Consider the following 26,259-nt stretch of genomic DNA (forward strand, 5'->3'; position numbering starts at 1 on the left):
AAGTGTGAAACTTAACAACCGAGAAAACCGACAATGAATCCCAACACGTTCTTTAGTAAAGCAGTTCCCAATCAAAGTCCATCAAGCAAATCATCTGCTCAGCCACCCCCAGCATCTAGACTCTTATCTCCACGTGGAACCTTAATGACACTTGTCACTGTAGTCTTTTATCCAAACTATGTCCCTTACAAGCTCTTGCTGCTTTAATAATTTTGCTTTTTTACTTTCAAGCAATTGCCAAAAGTGCTTGCAATGATTGGAAGTGACATGGCCACTGAGCAAGCTCCATATGACGTGGTCAAAAGCTCCAGATCAAGCAAACAACAAACCCTGTGATTAATGGACTGTCAGAAATACAGGTGTCACCCACAGATAAGTCTCCGTGTCTGCAGAAAAACCTCCAGAGGAAGGTGGTTAGTGTGACTAGCTGATACAGCTGCCATCTGTGACAGTGATTAATCTTTTATCCGCTTGCTGTTCAAAAATCAGTGTCCACCGAAACATAGCAGCCCACAGCTGGGATTTGTTCCAGTGCACACACTGAGCTTTCATGCTAAAGGTTAATGGACAGTTTGTGAGGACATTCCTGAGAAGGTCAAAAATGTAAAAGTGGAATTCCAAATAAGCTTTAGTCTTTACTGTGTTTGATGAGCGGCCTCGTTGACCTTTATCATTACGGTGTTTTTGAAAATATACAAAGCTTTAACAAGAATGCCTCAGTCGATATGTATTGAGCTGTGGTTTTGCCTTAGCGCGACGTTCGGGGGCAAAGCTACCAAACGCGGCCTGAGTGGAAAGACGCAGCCTCGAGTGTTTACAACAAAAGTGCAGCTGTGGGGGTCGACTTCGATCTAGCCGTTCAAAGCGACTGGACAAGAGGAAACAGGAGGTTTGGGAGACACAGACACTCAAACGATGTCTCTTCTTGGTTGGCGTCACCTTTTATCAGTAGTGCACATGGCTCCCTGCTGATAAACACGTCTCAAAGGGGTGCCAGTGATCCCGATGACACATCCTTGCTTGTCCCCGCTTTACAAAATAGTATTGTTTTTGTAGTCCAATGAGAACAAAGCTGAATTTATTGCAGTCTCAAAATACACAGAACCACAGCGCGATCTCGTACGTAATATACGTACGCGTTAACGTTAAATTAGAGCTTTCTGGCTCTCCTTAAAAGTTGCCAAATTGTATTTTTTTTTTCTTCCCATATATGCGAGCTCCACTCTCTTATGCACACTTTTTGTTTTGATAGAAAGCAGCAGCTTCCTCTCTGCTGCCGTTACAGCTGGACGGTTCCAGCGTTGCTCAGGCTCAGGGTTACATAGCCACCTGGCTGCAAGTGCGTCAGCCGTCATGTGTGGCCTGTTTCCTCACATTGTGCTGCTCCTCACTGGCAGCGTCCACAGTGTCAATTGCTTAATATCTCATCTCTCAGGGTGCAGCATACAACACCTAATAAGACCTTTAGCCTTAAATCTGTGAATCAGAGGCCAGTGGACCGTTGTGTCTTATTATGCCCTACTTAGTAATGTGGGGTGTTCATTTCTAGTTATTAGTGATACAGCCAGTTTAGGAAGATAGAAGTTATTTTTCATAACATACTTAATATACACCAATCAGGCATAACATTATGACCATCTTCCCAATATTGTGTGGGTCTCCCTTGTGTCTCAAAGACCGTTGTGACTCAACAGAGTGGACATGGGCCTTCTGAGGGTGTCCTGTGGTATCTGTCAAAATGATGTTGTTAGTGGGGGGCCTTTGGGTGCTAAGTGTTGAGGGGAGGGGGGCCTCTTTGGATCAGACCTATTCCAGTGGATCCCACAGATAATTCATGAGTTTCCAGTGAATTTTCGTGTTTTTGCCTGTGGCAACGACTGCTGCCATCAAGGAGTGACATTGCCATAGGGTGGGGGTGCCTGGTCTGGTCTAAGTAGCATCCACACGAACACACTTACTTCTCCTGTCGGTGGTCATAATGTTACGCCTGATCGGTGTATGTGTACACCTTCATATTAGGTTGTGTCTACAAGCCCTTCAAGTGGCATTTACAAAGTCTGATAAGATGCAGGTTCATGAGTCACACACACTTAAAATGTTGCAAGCACACAAATTTCCTTTGAAGGCGGCACGCGCAGGTGTAATTGTGATGCAGGCGTTATCTGAAACATTAGTGATAGCTGTGTTCGGTTCAATAAGCCAGACCGCACAACCCCATGGACGCTGAAACCGGCTAAAATTGAAGGGAGCAACCCTTTATTTTAAGTTACACCTTTGCTCTTCCTACTTTCTGTCTTCGGTGACAACGGCTTGTTGGAGGGTCAGCGTGTCACATAGTTGAGGATTTGTAATTAGCCACTGATGGGGCACACCTGAGGGAACACCAGGAGCTCAACAGCCCAGAATCAACCACATGTGTCAGACCTGTCCAACCCAGGTTATGGAAACACCATACAGCCCTCATGTGGGAAACCAGAAATGCTGACATGAACCAAAAACAGATGGAGATCAGGTACTTAGTATTATGAACCTGTCAGTTTGAAGGGTTGACCTTAGCCACTGAGCCAGAAACACCAGAGGGAGGACCAGATGACGACGATCCTGCCGCAGATAGGAGAGTTAATAATAAAGGAGAGCTTGGAGAGAAGGTATTTGAATAATCTTGGCTGTTAATTTATTTATGGGTTGCCTCGAGTGTGAAGGGTGACGTAGCGTTCATGTGATGCGGCCAGGGAGACGTATGTTTTTGGTGTACAAAAAATATTAGAGCATATATATATATACATCCTAATAAGTCCAACACAAAGAGCTTTAGCCTGGGAGGTACAAAGGTGAGCACAGTACTGTGACGTCACAATATGTCAGCAATGACTGGTAGTTTTTGATTTATCATTCGAGACTTACCAGTCGCCTACTGGGATACAACATGAAGCTAAAATAAAAATTCTGCCAACAAGTAGCGGTCAAGTACAAGGACGACATATTAAAAACACGAGACACGTTTATTTTTGAATCACATAAAAACTATTATCTATCAAAAAGGGTCACAACAAAAATGCAGCACTTAACATAAATACGCATCACGACTCTGGAAACAGTGCAAATGTACAAACCTGAATTTAAGACATTTAAGATTCAAGATTTTGTTCCGTCAGGTGTTGTATGCATGGACAGTACATTAAAAGTAACGATATAATTTAAAAACATTCAATAGCCTCAAAAGTCGTACCAGGACCTGTGTATTTATTACCTGGAGTCAGAGTTAAGTAGGAGCAGCTACTCTGAAATGATATGTGCTGATAGTAGCAGGACGTATTAAATTTGAAGTGAAGCCGGTGCAATCATTTATTCATGTGGACAGATATCTAGCACCACGGAAAAAAAAAAATCTATATATACATAGGACACTATGAAATTCAGAAGATTATTGATTTTCTGAGTCAAGATGAGAACTTTGAAAAGGTTTTACTGGAATTTTACTATCTGTTGTTAGTTCAAAGATTATCAATAAAAGGTTTGTGTGGGAATCTACTTATGATTACTGGCAAGAAACCAATAAGCCACGAGGAAAATGGAAGGTGCCAGCTCAGAGCTTGACTAGTTCTACATTTTGTCGTGGCTAGAAGACGTTAGCTGTGTCAAGTATCACCTTGAAGAGGGAGACGGCAGAAATTCGGGGCCAGATGAGGCTACTAGGTGCCCGGGGCTGCATGGCTGGGGGTTGCTGGTAATCGTTAGACTCCGTATTACGTTACAGAAGTAGTCTGTGCCGAACTCGAAGTAGGACAAAAAAATGCAGAACCACAATCCTACACATTGTTCCACGCATTCCCGCTCCTCCCCGCGACAATCTCTGTTGCCCTGACCCCGATCGCAACCTGGGGGGTGGGGGAGTGGATGATGTTACAGGAAGCCTGTTGTTTCTGGGGAGATAGTGCTACTCCATGGTGACAGCTCCCTCCTCACCTCCTCTTTGACTGCCTGCCTGAAGATGGGGAGAGAAGAGGTGGGGCAAGAAAGGGAGGATGGGGGGGGGGGCAGAAGGAAGAGGGCACTCAGATTTCAGCTTATCAATAAAATGAAAAAAAGTTTGCCCATCATACGTGTGTCCTCCTTCAGACATTTGCTTAAAAAAACAAAAAAAAAAACAAATATTAAGCAAAACAGTTGGGTCACCTAAAATCCTAAATCTGTGAAAACAAAATTCTATGTCTCAAACGTTTCACGGACACAATACTTCCTGTTGAACTAAAAGCCCATTATTTGTGTTATTGAGGGTTCAAGTTTCCACCACGCGGGAAAAAGAAAAGGAAAGAGACCCATCCTAAGAGGGGAAAAAAAAAATCATATTTCCTCATCAGATTTATCACTGAGGACCGGAGCGAGAGTCCTCAGAGATACTGCTGCACTTCCTCCGCCTTCTCCGGTTGCATGGCAACATAACGGGGGATCTGTCATCACCTGAAACCAGCGTGCCCGATCTGACTTTGGTAGGATAATGCAGCATTTTCCACCCTCTCAACGTGACGGGGCGGCAGCGGCTCCAGTCCTCGTTTGCCCCGGATGAGTGGCTCTCAGTGAGTGACACAAACGCTTCCTCTATCTCTCCCTAGCCAAGGGTGAGTCTTTTTCAGCCAAAGCGATAACCAAAAGTTATCGGGCCTGAGGGGGACTCTTGCGGCAGCATGAGATTGGTGTTCCCTCGCTGTGGCTGGACTCCACCAAGGAGCAGAAGCTACATTTAAATGAGTTTAAGAACAAGCATGTGTCAGCTTTGATAAATACAAAAGAGCTACACTATGATTTCATTTGTTTTCCAAGCCATGTGGGCCTGCTTAATGGTCTTTAGGCTAAGCAATGATTGACTTCCTTATGGGGCAATAGATGGTCGGACACTTGCCAGACCTTAAGAGTACAACACACTCACGAGAGGATGCGGTAGCTTTGAGTGACCATTAGGTGCTATTATAAGCTTTACGGTAAGGGCAGTCGGGATAACAGCCGGAGGTAATCGCTCATGAAATGCAATTAAGATGGATGAGAGCATGGAGAGATGTTATCATCCAACTAAGAGCACCAGATCTCCTCTGCAGTGGCTCAAGTTGTGTGTGGAAGATGTGAAACTGACAGTAAACGAATGCGGCCTGGCATTCGTTCGGTGAAAATGAGCACAGAATGCAATTTGCTTTTACCATTTTTTTTTTTAAACAACTCCTTGTGTCTGGTAAGTGCCTGCTGTCTTACGCCGTTTATATAAATTACCACGTGTCTCGAGTCAATTTAGCAGCTGTCTATTAAAATCTTTATCTTTGGGAGTTTTGTGAGCAAACCAGATTAACTGACATCTAACATAGCCCACTGGTTAAAACAATCAGTCCACATGGAACTGTCCTCTCCTCAACCCGAGCGGCCGTCCGAACCAGCATTGTACTTAGACCTTTTCCAAAACTTGTGACTTAGGTCAGTGTTTGCACAGTATTTTCTCTACAACCGTGAAGAAAGCAAACAAGGGATAGAGGTGTACTGTCCACTGTGTCCGTTGAGCTCCACTGGTGTACTGGCGCGTTCCATTTAGCTCGGAGGGGGGGAATTCGGCAATCATCTTAGTAACCCACCTCGGCGGTAGTGAGTATTCTACGACTTTCTGAGTAGAAAATTTGACCCCGGGGGACGTTCCGGTTGAAAAGACGCTCTGATTTTTGTCAGAGTAAGGCTATGGCTCAGTAGGTAGAGTGGGTTGTCCATGGACCAAAGGGTTAGCGGTTCGATCCCCCGAGTGTGCCGTATGCCAAAGTGTCCTTGAGCTAAGACACTGAACCCCAGCGCAACTGGCACTGGTGTGTGAATGTGTGTGTGCTTGTGTGAGCGAATGGGTGGATGTGTCTCTGACTGTAAAAACGCTTTAAGTACCTTTTGAGTAGGTAGAAAAGAGCTATATAAGAGCAAGACCATTTACCATTCACTTAACTTGTCCAGTTAAAGTCAGATTAAGGCAATAATTCATTTTTTTTTCACATGCATGTAAACATACTTTGACTACTGAGGTAGTGTACTACCTCAGGGTGTGACTGTGCGAGCAAATGAATAATGTATTCAACTGTAAGTGCTTTGAGTATCTAATGGAAAAGTGTTATATAAAAGCAATGCATTATTATTATTATTATTATTATTACATGGATTGGAAATGTATAGGAACATAGCATGCCTGAATTAAGATAATTCATCTTTGGCTCAGTCAGATGTAAGTGAATGCATGAAAAGGAGAGCCTGAAGTGCTGCTTTGTGTGGCCTAACAACAGAGTTTCATCACTGGGAACACTCCATAAACAGAGTTATGTAAAAGCTCAGAAAACAAGTAATGGAAGATTCTGTTACAGCCTTCCACTGTTGAAATTCTTCTTTGTAACCGAAGACGCAAGCTCGCAGGAACCTGAGCATGAATTGTCAACTTAAAGTAAAGTTCATGTTTGTTGTTGTGCTAGTCTGCTTTTCCTTCTTTGTGTTTGTGTTTTATACTGGACACAACAGTTATGGTAAAATGTTGGCAAAGGACGGGAAATGTGAAAATGAAATGCGTGTGAGGCGGGAAAAGAAGACGGTCAAGATGAGATGTCATTCAAGCAAACAAAAAACCTTCCACACATTGTTTCGTTCTACAGACAGCTTCATAAAGGTTATTGTGTTCAGCATCCGTTTAAAAAAAAAGCTGAGAGGGCTGTTGATTCAACTTTCATCTTCATGGGTATGGTACAAAACATCTCCCATTTGGAATAACAATCTTATAATAGGAGGGAAATCATTCACTAATAATTGGAAGATGAACAGCATCGGTGCCCTCTAGGACACTAGAATTCTATCCTTGGTTTTCAAGATCTGTTTTTTTTGATACAACATCGATAAAAAAATCGTTTTTTTTGTTGTTTTTTTTTTTACTTGAGATGAAGGTCAGCTTGTAAAACTTATAGGGTTTTATGGGGGTCAGATTTGAATGACGATCCCATTTTTGACTGGATACGGAGTTCGCCTAAATAAATGGTGTCATACATCTACGACAAACTGAACTCACAGAAATATGTACCCACAAACGTAATGAAGGCCCGGGACAGAGATATGGCTTAACTGAGCGGGATTTGGGCTGGAAAACAATTTGGCAAACCATCACTACATGCATTTAAAATTAGACACCTAATGGGACTGGGACCCATCATTTAAAAAATGTAATTGGCTAAAATATCAGGTGTGAAGAAAATATGTTCATCTAGTTACTTGTGATCGGATTTATGAATTGTATTTATTTGTCAGTTATTAAATCTTGTTTCCTTACTGTGATCAATTTGCCAATTCAATTGCCAGAGTATGATATCACAGCATTTCCTCTGTGAGATCTGCAAATTTGTTTTCTTAATAAATTCATAATGTACGCTGGAAAATGGTCAACGCAGGGACCAAAAAGTCTTCTACTCAGACTGATTTTTGGCAGTGGACATTCCAAATCATAGCTGGCAATCTCACATCATAGCTGGCAGAGTCGCCAAAGTCACCAACTGGAGCCAAAATCTGCCAGCACTGCTCTGGTGGCTGGTGGCGATTCTCCACCCTTTAACATATGCTTACTTCCGCTTCCCCCTCCTCCCGTGGACCCGGCAGAGCCAGGCCGGCTGCTCTGCTGCGGCTCCGACTGCGAGAACTGGGGCGCCAGGGGCGGGCCTCGGCCGCGGTGAGCGCTGTTCTGGGCGACCGCTGGGTCGGGCGTGCGGGGAATCTCGGAGCGGCTTACAAATGCCGGGATGTAATCTCCACTGACGGGGGGGGAGACACAAAAGGAGAGGTTACGGTTAGACGGATCACTCAGATAGAGGTCATCTTTTTTATCTGATGTGCTATTCAGTCGTCAGGAGAAACTACAGAAATGGAGAGATTTGATTTCACAAGAGTTTCGTAAACAAAGGCATGGTGGCTGTCATGTGCAGGATCAAGCTGGTAGAAGTCTCTTGACCTTGACATCTAATGGTCTCTATTTCAGTCAATATCATCCATTTCTGGCTATAGTGTGCTTGAATGCTGTATTGATATTTTTAAGATTGGCAACTTTCTAGAGCTGTCAACACTTTATTTTTTTTTTTTAAGATATTGTGTATTTTATTTTCAGTTGCCACAGAATATAACAATTTCCTTTACTAATAAAACACAATCGAAACAGGGAAAGAAAGAGAGAAAATACATTTATTAATTAATTTTTATTTTTTTTTTTAACTATAATGTGACAGACTTAATAATAATCGTACGAAGAACATCAATTCATTTGGCCTCTGGTGATGAGGTCAGAACACAAAAAATGCTTTTTTTCCTCTTCCCAAAAAGAAGAAGTTGATAAATAAATAAATAAAGCCAGCAAGCCCTGGCTGCACAATTTATACTCAGTTTACAATTGATGCATTCAACACATCCAATCAGTTCATAGCATTTCTCTTCTCCCCCTAGATAAATAAATATATGAGTAAGAAAATAAGTAAACAAATAAAATAAAAAGAGGTCGACCTTCACATCGTTAGCCTCAATAAACAAAAGTCCAGTTGTAATTCAAAGCCTAAAAAAAAAGGTCAAGTTGACAGTTCAAAATTATTTATTACAGGGCTCGATCTTCTCAAGAAACCTTTCATGCCATTGTTGTATTGTGGGCGGGTGAGGGTTCCACAAAGATAAGGTGATCATCTTCCTTGCAATCAATAAGGACAACTAAATAGAGATGGGTGTGTGTGTCTGCGAGTTTAAAAGGCCAGTATCACCGTTAATAAATGGCTCCCCTGCCTCAAATCACACAAACTCTGCTAATATCCTTATCAGACACGAACTGAATGGCCTACATCTCGGGAGGCAATCCTAAACCTTATCAAATGGATAGGTTTCGTTGGACGTTGGCCCCAACATCTCTGATATCGTCTGGTCTAGCCGCTACTGGGTACGTTTCTGTGAGCTTGGGTGGAGCCGGTAATTATGTTGCACGCAAAGGCCTTGTGGGGCATCGAAGCGAACTTGGCACATAAACTGTCTGCGGTCAAAGTGCAACCAACGAATACAACTCAAGAAAGAACAACGAGACGGGACTTTAGCGCCGATGTCTGGATATAATCCGAAAGAGAGAAACAGCCAGACCGTGTCCCAGTGAACGATGAAGAGAATGTGTTCATTAGCCTTAAAACAATTGCAGTGATATATACATGTGCTCATTCGGCATTTGCCAAGTTGCTATGTTGCTAAGATGCGATTCACCTCAATACAAATACGTGTTCACCTCATTATAAAAGTCTTGTCTTCCAAACTGGGGTGAAATGAGGCTACTGCGGTCAGCCTCAGCCAGGTCGTATTGTGGAGGTGTTTTACGTTCTTGGTGGACGGGGGGTGCAGGGTGAAGCAGTTTCCTGGGACTTATTACTGTTCAGGAGTCAAGTTCCTCTGGGGTTTAAAGGAGAGGAGAAGCAGGGGAGTTTTGATTGAATGGGCCTCTTTGTGGGAGCTGCTCGTTTAAACGCATGTCACAGTCTCACAGACCAGCTTGGCAGTGCTGAGTCACCCATCGGTGTCCAACAACGGCGCTGCCAGCTCTCTCCACGGACTAACACATGCACCGACACACACCTCTGGGTTTTAAAGGAACCTCTGCAGAAGCATGCGGTTCATCAGTGCCATTCCTTTACTCCGGTCCCTTTTGTGAGATGCAGTCTCTGCCAAATAAATGGTCAATCAAACCACTTCAAACCCGTTGCCGAAGTGGACGTTCTTTTATGCAATACCATTCACGGCGGTTAGATGTTAGCGCTAGAATATTCCTGGCTCCAATTAACTCCCGTGTAAAAAGGTTGGCTCTTTCTCAACAGAAAAACTGTCAAAACTTTAATAATACTTTAATACACCTTTAATAACCATAACTGAAGTATGATTTCATTTTTTTCTGCTGATCAGACCAATATAGCAGCTTTCTTTGTGCAAACAAATAGACTTATCACAATTTTGTGGTTTATTTTAACTGATTTTATTTCTTTATTTTAACCTTTTCGCACGACAGTGAGTTTAGTTAAAGTTTATCCATTTTTTTAATGTCTTTCAGATCGTCATGTTAAACTATCTATTTGTTTTTTTATGCATATTTTTAGTAAATATATTTGAATAATAAGTTGTGCTGTCTTATGTTGATCAAATCCCACTTTATTTATCAATTTAAGAGCATTTTAAGAAAGCCTCGTTAAACTTTTGAGACTTTCGCTGTTTGTTTTCCCGTCCAGATGCTTTCTGAAGCCACTGTATCTCATGTTATCTTCTTCTTTTACTGTTGTGATGAAACGATGATGGGCGCTCGTATTGATTTCACATTGGCCTCAATCTCCATCCATCTACAGCTTTCTCCACTCACAATTTGCTTTTGGCATCTTTCAGAGTGGCTGTATATATTACCACTGTTCAGTTATTTATCAACCACATTCTTTCAGTCTGTGGCCTAACTCTTAACAAAATTGCAGACATCCTTGTACTTTCTTTTTTTCCCCACATACATAACATTGATAAAAACTTCATTGTTAAATAGTTTTTGTTGCTTTGCCTCTTGGACTTGGTCTTAATTTTTTCATTATCCCTGCCTCCACACCCGTTTTATTTGTCTGACTGATTTACGCAATCCCCCCGTGATTGTGATTCTGTGTGATCCCAAACGATTACCAATGGTATTACACCTGCAACCTGATATACTCTTTAGAAACTCTTGATATTTAACTACCGAATTACCGTAGGACAAATAAATAATCATCTTATCTTATCGTAAAACACATTTGTGTGCCGGTTTACCTGGCAGAGTGTCCATTGCGTTCCTCCTGGGAGCGTCCCTTCCTGGCTCTTCCTTCATACGGCCCGTCCAACTCTGACTCCTGGGACAACCGCCCGCACTCTGAGTCTGAGTGTACGCGACAGAAGGTGAATTGAGAGCTTCACAACACTAAATTTGGAATTCGACCAAAACGTCTGGCTTTCCAAGCAGTCAAAACTTGAATGCAACAAAAACAAAACGGCAAACAGAACTGTCAAACATTTACAAAGACACGACATGCGCTGATGCCGTGCTGGCGTCATTTTTGTGGAAAGCTAAAGTTGCTCATTAGATGTTTGGTGCTCCTTGATTTTTGAGGAAGTTCATGGGGCTGCCTTGCCTGGAAGCGCCTTATGTCCTGTGTGGACGCCGGGCATCAGTTCAGATAAATCATAAGGAAACCAAATAAAGAGCAGCAGGTGGAAGGGAAATGAAATGGTTCCACAAAAATGCAGCTGACTTTCGATATGAGATGTGAGTGTGTGTTAAACAATCTGACCCCAGACATCCGACGAACAGCCACACAATTTAGGTCAAAGGTACATTACACTGATGTTATCAAATGCATGTTAAATCAGGAGTCATGTGCGAGAGTGTGTGTGTATGAAAAACATTTGGAGTGCTTTGTACTGCTAGCGTTAAAATGAGTGTAATTTCTTATTCATAATTACTAGTGATAAATACATTTAAAAGATAGACCACCCACCGATGCTGTGGCGCAGGGAATCGGCAGTGCTGGGGCGGCTGCCAGAGCGCGTGGGAGGTCGGGAGTTGTATCGGGAGGGAGGCAGGCTTCCTTCCTCACTCTTCTGTCTGCTCAGAGGGTATTCCCTGTCGCCGCGATTCTCACCACCCTGACTGTTCGCTCGATAATCACTGCACAGGACACAAATAATTCATCTCGTTTTCTTGAATCTTGAAACTTTTACCTTGACCTTTCTTTGGTTGCACAATACACTTCTTTTATAAATTGTGTTGTATAAATAAAAGTTAGCGACACCACTGTTTGTGGTTACTTAATAATAAGACTACGGTGTCAATAACTTGCTGTGAGAAGAAACTATTATTTCCAGGGCTGGGTCATGAGTAAGAGACCTTGTATTTGTCATATTCATTACTATAAAACATTTCTCCCTTTATCCCTGTGCTCTAGCCTACAGTTCGCATTGACAATAGTCTACTTTCAGTTCTAAGCGTTTCCATTTCCAGGCTGCTTCTGCTGACTCATTCTTTTACAATGCGTGACACTTTGCTTTGCCTTGCCACGACTACTGGGACAATATTATCTGTGTGGTTAAAGAAAGGGTGCAGCACCGTGAAAAATAATCTATATTTCAAACAGTGAGTTATTTGTGATGTTGTAAACTGATAAGCACTGAGAGAAAAAGGGAGAGAGGTAAGGAGTTCTTATGAAAATATATACTTCCAAATGACTGACTACTGTAGAGTGTATATCACAGGAGCTCCAATTTGGACTAAATAATATTTAACTTACCCTGCACTGACGTTACGATGTGAACTGGGTGTGACTGGACGTTGAAGGGGCTCATCGACACTTGGCTGTGGAAGTGGGGTTGATTTCCTTTTCACTTTTGCCATGTTGGTCATGATCTATGTAACCCCGAACACACACAAGATTAGTAGTATGCTGACAGTAAAAATGAGAATGCAATATTACAATATTTTACAAATTTCTATTTGGTGAAGCTGTCCAACACTACTTGTATTGTCTCACGTCCTGCAGCTGGACCCTCGAATATGACCAGTTTTCCGATCACAGTAACAGAAAAAAATACAAAGGAATTTCCTTCCATGAACCCATTTTTTTCCACTTATTCAAAGTCAGTTTGTTGTGAAATAAGATAAGCAGGATATTAGAGTGTTTCCTGGTTACTGGTTACTCAGATATCTAATCGTTCCAGCAAATCTTAGCTTTACACTAGGCTTCTAGGAACCTTTTTATTATTTGCCTTGCATTCAGTTCGAACTCACTAAAGTACTCACTGGGCCATGTGTCCAGATAACTTGCCACTCAGTGATATCACTCTTAATATTTTGGTTTGAAATTTAGGAAAACAGTAATTTACTAGATGTTCTTGGACATTACTGGTACACCAGCAGATACCTTGGAAGATATTCCTATTAATAGCATTCACGTTTTCATTTCTGTTGCTGTGTGTTGAATAGTGCAGCAGGAATCGGACACACTGAACAGCAATAGGTACTGAACATCAACCTTGTCTAGTGTTGGACAGACCTGAGTAAAAAATAAATAAATAAATAGCAACCTTACTGTGAGTGTAATATATTATTCTTTGCATGGTGCAGAGAACTGAGCTTGGCGCCTGCTCAGCTACCGCCAAGATGTTTATCTAAGCTGGGTATTGTCAAAATGTGTATTTTGGGCTTACTCCTAGATACTCGGTGGTGAGAAGGCTCTCTCCAGACAGCTCCCTGTGCTGCGGCTGGAGAACTTCCTCTTTATCAAGGTCCGTCTCCATCAAATCTTCCTGTCGTGAGATCATGACAATGACATATCAGTGAAAACCGTAAACTTGAGCTGGACTTAGGACAAATGTGAACCATGATGCAAAATCAACATAGCTGGCACAACCTCTGCCTTGTTTCTGCATCTTACCATTTAAACCCTTCCTGCATTAAACACCGACACATAAAAGAATATTTTGATCAGGTGAAAATTGCTCACATATAATTAATATCAGTTTGTACCCATTAAACATCGACGCGAGTCTGGAAATTGGGTTAAACGTTAAAAAGGCGTCTGGCACCAATCCACAAGTTTCAAACAAGAGCCTAGTGTAGTCTGCACTATTTGGAACTTTTTGGCAATATATATCAGTTTACCGTTATGGGCATGGTAAATGGATAGCAGCCGAGAAAAATAACACTAAACCTGAGGCAATGGAACGAGGGGACGAGCACTCAAGGATTTCTTATGTGGCCATGTGGGGAATAGTGTACACACATACTGTACACACAGCTAGGAGACCCCACTCATGGACACGTTAACTTATTACTATATATATATCTTATCTTGATAGCCCACTTTCCCATAGTATACAATCTTTCAAGCTGATCTATCGCCTATACACACACACACAAATGAGAGACACCCAATATCTGTGTCATGTAGAGATTGCTATCTACAGGTTTTTAGAAAGGTGTCAGATACGAGGTCTGGTCATACTTCTTTTCACCCTTGTTTTTTCCATCTGCCTCTTTTGATTTGTTAATATATTTTGCGGCTGTGCTGAATTAACGTGTAGCTGGGCAGTTCAGCGCCTTACGTCATTGTCATCGTCCTCCTCTTCATCATCTGACTCAGGCCCCTCCTCCTCGGCTGGATGAGATGCAGGGGGATTAAAAGTAAAGTAACTTCATAAGAAAAATGGTCAGATTTGATTTGAGCAAACACAAAACAGCTAATTGACATGTGGGGAAACCGCATCAAGGCATTTTGTTTTGTACCACCAGTGGATTATCTTTCTATTGTGGCAGTAAATTTGACTTCACTAACCTGAGTTTAGCTGTTTAATGATGAACTCAATCTGCCTGTTGAGGTCTGGGTTTTCCTCTTTGCTGTAGCAGCGGAGAATCTCCTCTACGCTCTGCACACAGGACGACAGCACATTCACACCCGGGCACAGACTGACTGGCAAACACGCAGCCGAAATCAAAAACCAAATGTGAAATATAAGAGTGTTTGTCCAAGGTCAGCGGTTATATAGTGCAGCTGAGTTATCTAGTGAAAGGTATAATACATTCAGCTCCGACCAAACTCTGACTTTAATGATCCATGAGGGAAATTACTTGGTCACAGTAGCTTAGCTGCACATAAAAGAAACACTCTTAAAACTGCATGTAAAAAGAAAGATACATAAAACAAGTTTAAACAGTGTCCGAGATGATCCAGTTGTTTGGATAGTGGCATAGCAACAGTGGGATGGATCGTGTCGCATGCTGCTTCCTTCTCTGCTGAGGGAGGGATAATTATTGTATTATAATTATTGTAGGAGCCGCTCATGTAAGTGTGAATATTCATGTACCTGGCGTGTGTGCACATCATATTTGCACGTGGGTGGAGGGGTGTCACTATGGGTGTAGATTCAGAAGGTAACAAGTAATTGGATCCACCGGCTCACCTGGGCTGGTTTTTAATCATGGGGTAGGGTCGGCATGGGAGCGAAATTGGACTTTGTAGTGTGCACATGATCAGTTAGTTTTAGCCTACCACATCTTATTGTTTTTGTGGTCACCAGTTAGCTGCATCAATTCTATTTCCTTTTCCATTTCCAGCATGTGTGACACTCTGAAAGAAACACACCTCACTACCTCCCTGTTTCAGTGAGCAGAGGTACTGTGTCTTATAACTGGACACCTGTTGTTTCCTGTCCAAACGCCGGCTGCGTGCTGACATAAAGGAAGACAAATGCAGCGCAAAACACAAACAGCGTCTGTTTCCTCCTAGTAGGTGAAGACATCTCTGCTATCTCACCATCTCTTTGGCTTCCTGTCGCACAGAGGGAATACACAGGATACTGTACAGGGCTCCATTCACGTACGGTCGAATCTGTGGAAAGCAAATCGACACAGACACACACAAAGAGTCTATCTTTATGATCTCAGTGCAAATGGAAACCGCTTGTGTGAACGTGCAGCAATTACGAAATATGGATGCAAAGAGGAACGAATGCTCATTACACACGAAAGTCAATATGTTTTTATGACTTGGCAGCTCATAAAAGAGAAGCGACAGCTTCATCTTGAATTAATTAAGTCAGTGTTTCTTATTCTTTATAGACATTCCTCTATTCATAGCTCAAGGCTGATGAACATTCAGGAAGGTTTAACTTAACTTTGCTTTATGACAAGTCTGGATGTGTCTGCTTTGTCATTTTCCAAATCTTTACATGCGTATGTGAAGCACACGGGTTGTCTCTATGAATGTGTTGAACATGCAACACCAGCACCCGTGTGTTGACAGGTGTGCGTATCACCTCGTGGTTCTCATGTCCGAGGAGGTCAGTCAGAACCTTTAACACGTGTTTGCCGTTCTCTGCACACTTCCTTTTCCCTGTGTTAAGTCAGACATACGAGACACAAACAATCTTAGAAAACATGTTCTTACTTTGTCTTGAGACTTTATTTTATTGCACCTCTTATAGGTCAATAACTCTTATCACAAAAACGATCAAATGGTGGCGAAAAGCAGACCTTTGACTAAAAGAGAGTGTATTTACGCTCATTGCATAAGCATGTGCGGTAAAGGGAGGTGACAAATGCATAGTCTAGATATGTTATAGGGTATGGGGAAAGAAAACTGATAAGCAAACCTCAACAGTAAATTCCTTCATCTACCCATAAAAAAACATAAACCAGGATCTAATTCAGACAGAGCATCTATGTGGCTACATTTTACTTGTGTGAAGTAAGTTCTGATTTTCTTACACAAGTGACCTTTCGGCCACCATCGAGGTTGAAAAACACTGTGGTGTAGAGCGCCTCGTAAGACGATTATGAGAAGATTTATTACTACGCGTGACACCAAAAAACAAAACGTTAAATGTATTCTCATTCAACGTTGTAACACATTAACTCGTCTTAGAGGGTGGGAAGGATTATTCAGTTGTATCCGAGTCCTGTGTCGACGCGTGCCCCCCCTTACCTTTCGTGCGCAGACACAGATTCATAAGCAGAGCTGCGGAGTACTCCAGGGTGTAGTCACTGAGGCAGTCCGAGTCCTGCAGCTCATCCACCAGCCAGCCGATCAGATCGTCTGCTATCATGGCCGTCTGCTGGCTCCTCCTGACAAGACATGAGCATAAACGATCGCTTAAAAGCATAAGTATTTACGCTTCTCAGCAGGATAAGAATCCATACTGAAAAAAAGAAAATGGAGAAAATTCTCCATTATGCAGTTTCAATAATCTGTTAGCTACGTAAGAGAACACTATTAGGTTCTTTATCCATGTTACTGTAGGTCTGACATCCACCACACGCTCCTGTTTTTTTTTTCCTCCTTCCGGTCTTTGTTTGCTTTCTAACTGAGTCTTCTGGTCATTGCCTTCCAGCCATTCTTATTGCCTAATTATTCCAAGTGTGGGACTATTTTCTTCCTGGTTATAATTTTGATTATCCAGCATTAAGTTTCTTTTTTTGGATTTCTAACTAGTTCTTTTAGACTTTGCCTTTTTTGCCCTCTCCTTGCTTGTAATCACGCTGACCATGCTGTTCACCTGCGTATGTCATAACGTTTACCTGAGGCTGAGTTTCTGCAGGGCCACTAGCACGTTTTCTCTAGTCAGGGAGTCCTTTTCCTCCTTCCTGAGCGCCTCTGTGAGAAGTTTCAGAAGAATGGGAATCTGGGAGAGGTAAATCCGACCTGTAAGAATTAACAGGACATCGCATTTTAAAGTGTTAGTTGATCGAACATCTCACACGTACAACATTAATATATGCCTGTTTTACCAGATATGAAGTAGCAGTTCCTACAATGAAAACTCATAATTTGTCAATTAATTTTAGGCACTAGTGAGAATGGCACAATACTCCTTAAATCAAAAGCTGACTGGACACACAACTATCATTAATCTTGACAAATACCGACCTACATGAGTTTTTCATGTTGTGGAGAATAAACTAATGCGAGTCTTACCACTTAATACACAAAGATTTGTGTCAGTACAAATGATATCTGTCTTTACAATATTGCCTTTATACAAACTGACCTCCATCGTTACTGGCATGCTGCTGCAGAGCATCATTAGCGGTTTTCATCCGGAATGAAAAGCCACTGAGTTTGTGCTCGCAATCCATGTCTCAAAGTGCATCCAGTCAGACATCCAGTGACTCATCTCACAAAGTGATACAAATGCTTGACCAAATCTAATGGGAGCTGAGAGCTTACCCTCTGCCAGAGAAGCAAATGCATTGACGAGCCGAGCTGTGTACTGGCGGACGACCTCGTTCGCCGACCTCAATAAGTGAAGCACGGTTTTCTGTGGAGAAAAACGTAGTTTAAAATGATAAAAAAAAAAAAAAATTCAGATTACTTAGCAACATGGTATTTGGGAAAGGAATCAAATGTATAAGAACTGATGATGAGATATACATAAAGTTCCTTTATGTTAAGAAAAGAAGAACTTTCAGTAGCCCCCTAGCTGACCAGCACCCCGGGTAAAGCTCACTTCTCATCCTTTACCCTTTTTTTTGCCATTGTCATACACAGAACATTCACATTTCTGATTTTATTACGAGAAATCAACACCAAACCACTATTATTGTGGCTCTTTACAGTAAATTACTTTTGAGGTGTCTTGTAGCGCTTTGGCGAGTACGGACAAAAGAGATCAGCAGCGGTGAGGACAGGATCGTTTACTTCCTTCTTAAGAGATTGTCCTTTATTTAGCGCCTACAGCTAAACGCAAGGTAAGGGGAATGTAAGAACAAAAGAAAAAAAGTGTGGAACATACCCCCTTACAAAAAGCTTGGAATACAATCTGAATTTCCTGCTCTAGTCTTTTTTGTTAAGTGAAGAGGGGAAATTACTCAAAAGAATGAAGCTTAATCTGAGGCTGGGAATATTTACAAAGTGCATACGGTCAGATTAAAATAAAGAAAATACATTTGTAAATTATAAAAACAAATATGCCCTGTGGTAGGGAAGCATCTAGCTGAAATGCTTACTCACGTCTGCACTAATAAATACAAATGATAAATGAATCAAATCCCAGAAAAAAAAATCTCCTCTACTTCTTTAAGCAAAATTATCTGGCAAACATCTGTGATGAAAGGTCCACTCTCCTCGCAGTCTATGCTCTTCACCCACTTCTTGAGCATTAAGTCATTGGTGTGTGCACCTTACATATCTACCAGTTCATCAGCTCAGCCCTGCCTGGAATTAGAGCCTTGGGATTAACTACGCATTGGCAAAAGGACTTGCTTCACCTTGGTTCCAAAAGTCGAATGAGATTTTGGAAAACGCTGCCTTAACGGTTCACATTGGGATAAATTACTTTGTAGTGTCTTGAGAGCATCATATAATACAATCACCCACCTTTTTGGAGCTGTAGCGCTCCAGAAGGTCGTTGCTGATGTAGGCCTGAAGCACAGTGTCTCTCTGTTCACCAGGAAGTGAGCGAGTGAGCCTCTAAAAGCATTGGAAACAAACATAACATTCACACTGAGCTCTTACTGTATTTACTGAATGCCCCAACATAAAATCACTTTGCTATTCTTCTAACCATCAGACAGTCGGTCAAATTATACTGCATGATATGAAACTAGCCCGAAGCTTCGCAGGTCAAACAGATGTTAAACTGCAGAAATCTGAATAGAAGTAGTCCTTCACAAAGGCTTATCTAAGGATTAATAATTGCCTGGATCTCAGTATCTGTGATACAGTTATTGTATAATAGCTATTAAGGGAGTCTGATACTCTGACAGCATTTAGCAAGAAATGTAAGGTTATACTTTAATCAACCCTCGAGGGAAGCTGGGCGACATTAAAAAAAAAAAAAAAAAAAAGCAAAAGAAATGGTTTGTAGCATTCTCAGTGGACAAAGACAGCGACTGTACAAGTTAGAGACAACTAAATATGCAATAAAGCAAACAAGCAAATTATGACGTATGTCATCAATAAGGGGAAACAGGAATATTAGAAATGATGAATATAGTATTCGTACCCAGCGCAGTGCCTGGAGCAGCAGAGACCTGAGTCTATCCGAACCTTCAACCAGGTCTTTCTTCAGCTTCTCATAGTCTAACGACGGCAGCATTGGCACCTCCTTAGGCCTCCTGGAGACAAATAACAATGAAATGTCATCCATGTTTTATTGTGTAACAAACCAGATTAGCAGAACTTTTTTTTTCTCCACTTACTGTGGTGCAATGGATGCCCGTAGCATGGAAGAGGCCTGCAACAGAAAAAAGGGAATATATTTCACAACTTCTTTCAGCCTACATTTATCACAGTATACTACATTGAAGTAAAGTAGTATAATAATCCGTGCGACTGTTAAAACTGAATCCTGTTCATCCTTCTTGCTGTCCGGTTCCCCTAGGAAGCGGTAGCGTCCTCCATCTAAAGCAACCATGTTAGAAACCGCCTTAAATAGGTCAGTAATCAAGTGAATACGTTACAGACATGCAAATGTCATGCTTGTACATGCTGTGCACCGGGACACACAGTGTACCGTTTGGTATAATCACCATGCAGTAAAGTACCAGGAAAGGTGGGTTAGTATCCCTGCATTTGTTACAACCTGTACAAAGGTGTTTGAGACAAAGGGAAATGGAGTCTTTGGAAAAGAGAAATAATCCATTCAGGGGCAGTTATTGTGTTTTTGTAGAGGAAGAATGAAACTAATTATTAGTCCTTTTTTTTTTACTGAAAGGGGATTTTTAGCCCTGTAATCCAATCTAAAGCCTGGGAGGTTGAACCTATAGTGGCAGCAGGTTAAGACCAGAGGGGAGTGATCCGTGTCATCTGTGGTATCGGTTGGTACTGCCAAATATTTGCTTTGGTGCGTAGTAGGAAATGTGTTCCTTGTGACATTTGACACTTGCGGGTCTTGACCTGGAAGGCCCGATTTTAGAATGACATCCAACCAGGGATTTACGCATGCACTGCGTTACAGGCAGAAAACAATTATTTACCATTGCTTTCTATTATCGGGCATAATGCCGAGCCTAGTGTGCAAACAGGGCGGTTAAACTAAAACTAAAATGGTCTGTAGAAATGGCAGAAGGAATAGAAATCTCTCATTCATGCTCTAATGGTTCAGCTGGACACCTACACAAGGTAAGGGCAAGACCCGGATGCTCTGACAATACAGTGTTTGCATAACAGGTACTCATTTCACCTCGTTAGCTTGGATTCTCACCCTTTACACTTGACCACAGGGACAACTACAGAAGAACATCTATTGTCTAACTGGGAGGCTCTACTCCGTGTTCTCATCTAGGGTTTTCCCTTGGAGGTAAAGAAACCATAAAAAAAAAAAAAACACAGACTGTCAATAATAGCCATTTTATTATTATGTGGACACAAAGAGTCTGACAATTATTGTCAATTATGGCATTAGACTGTGAGAAGTGAAAAGTTGCTTGCTTGTATGAGGGCAAATACGATCCTGATAAAAGTTTTATCCAAGCTTCTGAGATTGTTAACCACTGTCTACCAGCTCTTTGCAATCAGAGTGGCAGAGTTATTACTAATAACCATCATTATTAAAGCGCTTTGATTTCTTATCATTTGCTGCTTTTCCACATTCAGAAGTCAAAGGCCTGACCTAAAATTGATCAGAATTATTATTTTAACCTGAGAGCCCGCTAAATAATGCAATAGCGTATTATAAATAATAGTGCTATAAGAATCACGACAATCACATGAAGTGTTCTGGTTGCGTCTTTTCAAATGATTGTAACTTAATCCAACCCGTTTGACAACCCGAGCGTGAGAGAAATGCTTCTCCATCAAAGCGCCTTGTGTTGACTATTCTTGTCCCGTCGTGCTCTTGTCTGTCAAGCTATACCGTTAAACATAAAGGGAGAAAACTGAAACGGACAGATAACTGTGAAGAAGACAGGTAGCCAAAATGGAGAGTTTAGGGGAAGAACAATGACTGCGGTCTTTGGGAACAAGTGAATTTAATGTTGAGGTATGCCCTGAAAGGCGCTCTTGTTTGGCTTAATAAGTGGCCTGACAAAAGGGGTCACTCTCACTACAAATGAGGCCAAGCATCTCGTTAAACTAGGAGAATCTAGAAGGAATAAAAAAAAAAAGAGGAAAGAGGGGGGGGAGCTATATATATAGTACATGTAAGGGCGGGCATACATTATGACAAGACAAGATGACAGAATGAGGCACAAGCAAGACGAGCGGTGGGGACCTGAGCGATGAAAAGAAGTAAAGATGAAAACTTACATAGCCATCATCATAGGGACTCATAGAATAATAACCCTTTGTGGACAAAAGCATCACACACACAAAAACACACAGAAAAAAAAGGTTGTTCAGTTCAAAACAGAAAGAAGAGAGAGTTCAACATCACAATGAAGGCCACTGACAGTGAGCGTGATAGCGAAGCTGTGAACATTTTACATCTTTTATGTAGTGTTTTTTAAAACGGGATGATTTTAACTAGTTAGAGTTACATTTCAAAGGTGATTGAATGTGTGTGGCCGCTGACTCAGAAATCTCTTGGTGTATTTAACTTTCCACTTGCGTGTACTGTTAACTTAATGTTAATGGAACACCAGGATCTGCTTAGCTATTTCCAGGATAAAGATTATTACAAAGCTTAAAGCTGAACAATGAACAGTTGACAAAGGGACACCTGCATCATGGAAGGAAAGAAAGAAGAGAGATGGGTGGTGTATGCTCTAACTCACAGTGCCTGGCCTGGTGAAATCAGTGCTGTGCACCACCACGCTCTGCCTCATCTGGCTGCTGAACAGGCGAACACACACACTCTGCAGGTACTCAGGGGAGATCTGCGAGAGAAAAAAAACAAAACAACACATCATACCCTTTGGGATTTAATATTCTGTGTGGGGGAAGAGCAGGACAGTTTGCACCCGTGATGTTTGTCTTGCAGTCTGCTGCCTGACCTACCATTTTTCCGCTGACGGTGGCCTCCAAAGAGTCGACCAGCTCAGCCGTGATCCCAATCAGGTTGTGGTAGTCGGCCTGCATCTTGCTGAACTTCCGCACGTAGCTGGTGATGCGGCGTTCCGACTCAGCCAGCTGGAGCTGGAGCTGCTGCATGGCCTCTGCACGGCAACAGAAGCACACACAAGGGCCAAGGTTGCATAAACACACACTCACACAAAGCGAGATAAAATGTTTGAAATGCTTTGTTTGATTATTAAAAGAGTTTAATTCCGTCACTGGATGATAATTAACCCACACTACCTTATGTTTGCAGCATTTTGAAACAGTGACAAACCTTATTTCCAATGCTAATCTTTGCCAAAACTTCCCCCTTTGCCAAAACTTCTCTCCACTATTCTTCCATCATTACATAAGAAACTGACAGTTTGGTTTACTCATTATTCATACATTATTAGACATTTGATCATAACAGCGTATATAAACATTACAACTTTGTCAATTGTGTTTTGGCAACAGACAGAGATATTTCTTTATCTCGAATATCTGTCCACCACTACCACAGCAACAATTAATGAATAATAATCCAATGTGTTAGACGCTCTTGAGCCTTTCAAGAGGCAGTGTGAAGGGTAAAATGAAAACAAATATTTACAATAATTTAGGAAGGCACCAAGTACCTGACTCACTTGAATATTAACATGCAATGGAGTTACAGATGTAACTACAGTACAATGAAATAGGATATATAGTTATTTACCTTTAGTACTCCGACCGCCTTCCTTCTGCATGATGCATGTTAAAGAATGTATACTTGAACTGAAATTACACATTTCTACTGTATTTGTTCACTTATCTAATGAGTTACATACATACAATGAAGCCTTGTGTATGAACGATACATCTTACGTTAGAGAGGACGTAAGACCAACATCCTGTTTAAATTGGGATCATCTGTCACAGCTGTGTGTAGAGCTTAAAGCTAATATCTTTCAATAAGGGTATAGACTCAATATATGTTTGTTTTGTTGGAATGATAGTCACCCAGTGATCACGCACGCACTAGCAGCGATCACTCACAACATTCAAACCACTGACAGGGAGGTGAATAACATCGAACACGGGGGCACGGGAGACCTACAGTATATTAGGCAGGTGGCTTAATGTCGTGGTTGATCGGTGTAAGTATTTAGACTTAGTGACTTAATAATCTAGATAGAGAGACAGACAATCATCGGCCTGTTTATCAGTATGCTTTGATCGTTTGCCAGTAAGGGCGGTTTAGTTTCATGTATGTGCAAGAATGGAAGCCAAACCACAGGGTTTGGAAACTATTTGGCTTATTTTGATTTGAAGTATTTTGTGGTTAAAATGATATTTCAATAATAAATTAACTCTAGTCAGTGTTAAGAGATAAATGCCCACCTGTCAGAATTGCTACTTGTGCAAGAGCAAAATAATAAGGAAAGAAAATACTATTTTTGTAATTGCACGCTGATGGTTTTCCCAGCACTGAATTGTGAGCGAGTCATGATAAAAGGATACATATAAAGTCATCAGTCTTGGGCTGTTGGACGGCTTTAGTGTTACTGACAGGAACTGCTCCAGCTTCCCTTTCAGCTGAGGCATCCAGGAATCCTAAATACCCATCATTGGGTACATTGAGGGGGGGGAAACAACATTTAAATTTAGAATGGTATTCAGTGATATTTTTGCTTGATGTAACTAATACATGACATCTGCGCACCTGGAAAAGATCTTTAAACGAGGGGTGGACAGTGGGGTTGGGAACGAACGGCAGAGCATAGTAAGGCAAAAACTCTGTGGTCTGGCACAGTGCAGCTCCCCGAGTTTCCAGGTACTGCTTGAAGTAGGAAATCCTCTCCTCAAACTCAGCTCGGTCCTGGAGGTAGAGTTGGGATATGATTTTATGTCAAATGAATAGAAAAACCTTATCAAGTAAATTTAAAATGATTAAATAATGTATGAACAGCAGAAGACTAAAAACTAAAGAAGTGGTCCTTTCTTACCTTTAGATCCATATTAATATATCCTCAATTCGCAACGGCCTACGCAGTAATCGATACAGCGCTGAGGTTAGAAATCATTACTTCAGCAGGGCAAAGACAAGATCTGATAGTGAATAAAACTCTGTGGCGCAGCTTAGTGGACATTTTGAAAAACTGCAGGGAATGATCTCATTGTTTATTTATCTTTTTCAAGAAAGAAGCCTGAGATCTACTTACGTGTCTTCCTGGGTGCCTCCTTAGCGGGTAGATGGTAAAGTGAATGTGAAGGTAGAACTCCAGGCTCTGGGCCTCAGTCTCTTCATCTTTGACTTCGGTGGGAATATTCTCTTCCCACAGTTCAAAGAACACCTTGTGGTCCCCGTCATCAAACGAGCTAAGGAGGTCTTTCTAGAAAAGTCACATTTACAGAGGACAGAGGAGTGTGTATGGTAAAAAAAAAACACACTCTGGAGATTATGTCATCCACCACCAATGATAATTTACTGCAAACTTGCCTTACAATTATTATATTATAAAAAATGAAAAATATAAACTGAAAAAAAAATCCTGTTTTCATAGATAAATGATTTGTTTTTGTTTTTTGTGCGCTGAAGAGTTTCACACTACTAAAACCGTTTGTACCCATAAACGGGATGACTGCGAACATCCACATCAACTGCAGACTAACTAGTGAAACTGTTTCCACTTTTCACTACTTTTCATGCCCATCACCACTTGCTACTTCCACAAATAATCAAAGGAACAACAGGTTGTAGAAATTGTATTATTTACCTCTATGACACGAGTCTTTGAGTCTCTGAGAGTGCTTCCTCTGGGTTTTGAGACGAGCTTGCCTTTGTTTTTGCACTCTTTGTCAAAACTGTGAACGGTCTCCTCAAATTCCTCAAATTTAAGATACTACAAAAAAGACAGAAGTACAAGTGAACTTCACCTTAACCGAAAGAGAGTGGACATTTTCAGCACATATTGTGTTGACAAATCTGTCCATAACATGCTATACCACAGACAGACAGTTGATAGCAACATTTTAAAAACACAATATTTAATGAACTTTTTATTATTATTATTATTATTCGTTCAACAAAATTTGAATCTGTTACCTCCTTGATCATCCCAAGAAGATCGGCCTCAGTTGCCAAGATGTCTCCCATCTTGGCTGCCTCCCTGGAATTCATGTGAGAGCCCAAAACCTTTAAAACACCTACTTATGCAAAAACTTCTTCTCTCATACATACAAGTCCAGTGAGCATATTCTGTGGTCTGCAAAAATAAGATTGACACATGGGGCAATAAATTGTCATATGCAATTATTGCACTCGCGATGTTTTTGCTACGATGCAGTTGATTTTACAAGTTTTTTATTTGCCTAAAATTCAGGTAAAGTAGCAAGAAAGGTCAACCGTTAACATTAATATCAGCGAAGACAAGTCAAGCTAGCTCGACGGCTAACGTTTGTGACAACATGAGAGGCGATCAACAACATTCTTACCCCATTCGTGCATCATTTACTTGGTAGAAATACCTCTATAAGCCTTCCCATATATTTATCCAAAGCTGAAACTTATAAAGTCCATTTTTCGCAATGATTTGTGGTGTTAATTAGCACTTTAAGTCTGGTAGCTAGCCATTAGCTTAGCAACCGTACACAGAGAGGACGCTAAAAAAAACACCTAGCAACCGAATCGATGGGGCTGGAAAGTAGATGCAAATGTCGTAAATAACGACAACCACGTTCTTTA

The 26,259-nt window shown here is 41.4% G+C and overlaps 1 protein-coding gene across 6 annotated transcripts; it reads right to left on the reverse strand.

The window, feature by feature from the left end:
• Nucleotides 1-2,983: 2,983 nt before the first annotated feature.
• On the reverse strand, nucleotides 2,984-26,192 carry LOC125009952 (lisH domain-containing protein ARMC9). Of its 6 annotated transcripts, none has more exons than XM_047588216.1 (26): nucleotides 26,010-26,192; nucleotides 25,621-25,684; nucleotides 25,292-25,417; nucleotides 24,737-24,907; nucleotides 24,238-24,393; nucleotides 24,036-24,128; nucleotides 23,251-23,275; nucleotides 22,494-22,651; nucleotides 22,271-22,372; nucleotides 21,804-21,839; nucleotides 19,757-19,791; nucleotides 19,561-19,672; nucleotides 18,933-19,025; nucleotides 17,784-17,874; nucleotides 17,135-17,258; nucleotides 16,542-16,681; nucleotides 15,874-15,950; nucleotides 15,372-15,446; nucleotides 14,394-14,484; nucleotides 14,164-14,216; nucleotides 13,267-13,365; nucleotides 12,351-12,466; nucleotides 11,562-11,731; nucleotides 10,837-10,942; nucleotides 7,615-7,799; nucleotides 2,984-3,985 (listed from the first exon to the last, which is right to left on the reverse strand). In XM_047588216.1, exons 1-26 carry the CDS (start codon nucleotides 26,012-26,014, stop codon nucleotides 3,963-3,965), a joined length of 2,526 nt encoding a protein of 841 aa, XP_047444172.1. In that variant the 5' UTR covers nucleotides 26,015-26,192; the 3' UTR covers nucleotides 2,984-3,962. The 6 variants fall into 6 exon arrangements, with proteins under 6 accessions (XP_047444172.1, XP_047444171.1, XP_047444170.1 ...); XM_047588215.1 differs by having other exon boundaries at nucleotides 23,251-23,272; nucleotides 25,621-25,780; XM_047588214.1 differs by having other exon boundaries at nucleotides 25,621-25,780.
• Between the last annotated feature and the right edge of the window lie 67 nt (nucleotides 26,193-26,259).

The sequence above is a fragment of the Mugil cephalus genome, chromosome 6 (genome assembly GCF_022458985.1).
Source record: "Mugil cephalus isolate CIBA_MC_2020 chromosome 6, CIBA_Mcephalus_1.1, whole genome shotgun sequence".
NCBI classification, from domain to species: Eukaryota; Metazoa; Chordata; class Actinopteri; order Mugiliformes; family Mugilidae; genus Mugil; species Mugil cephalus.

Bases quoted from the DNA above. Each gene is read 5' to 3' on its own strand.
- LOC125009952 (XM_047588214.1), bottom strand. From the start codon at position 25,695: ATGAATTCCAGGGAGGCAGCCAAGATGGGAGACATCTTGGCAACTGAG. The intron at 24,129-24,237 runs GTGCGCAGATGT...ATGGGTATTTAG, and splicing joins CGTTTAAAGATCTTTTCCAG to GATTCCTGGATGCCTCAGCT. The intron at 19,026-19,560 runs GTACGAATACTA...CAATGCTTTTAG, and splicing joins TGCTCCAGGCACTGCGCTGG to AGGCTCACTCGCTCACTTCC.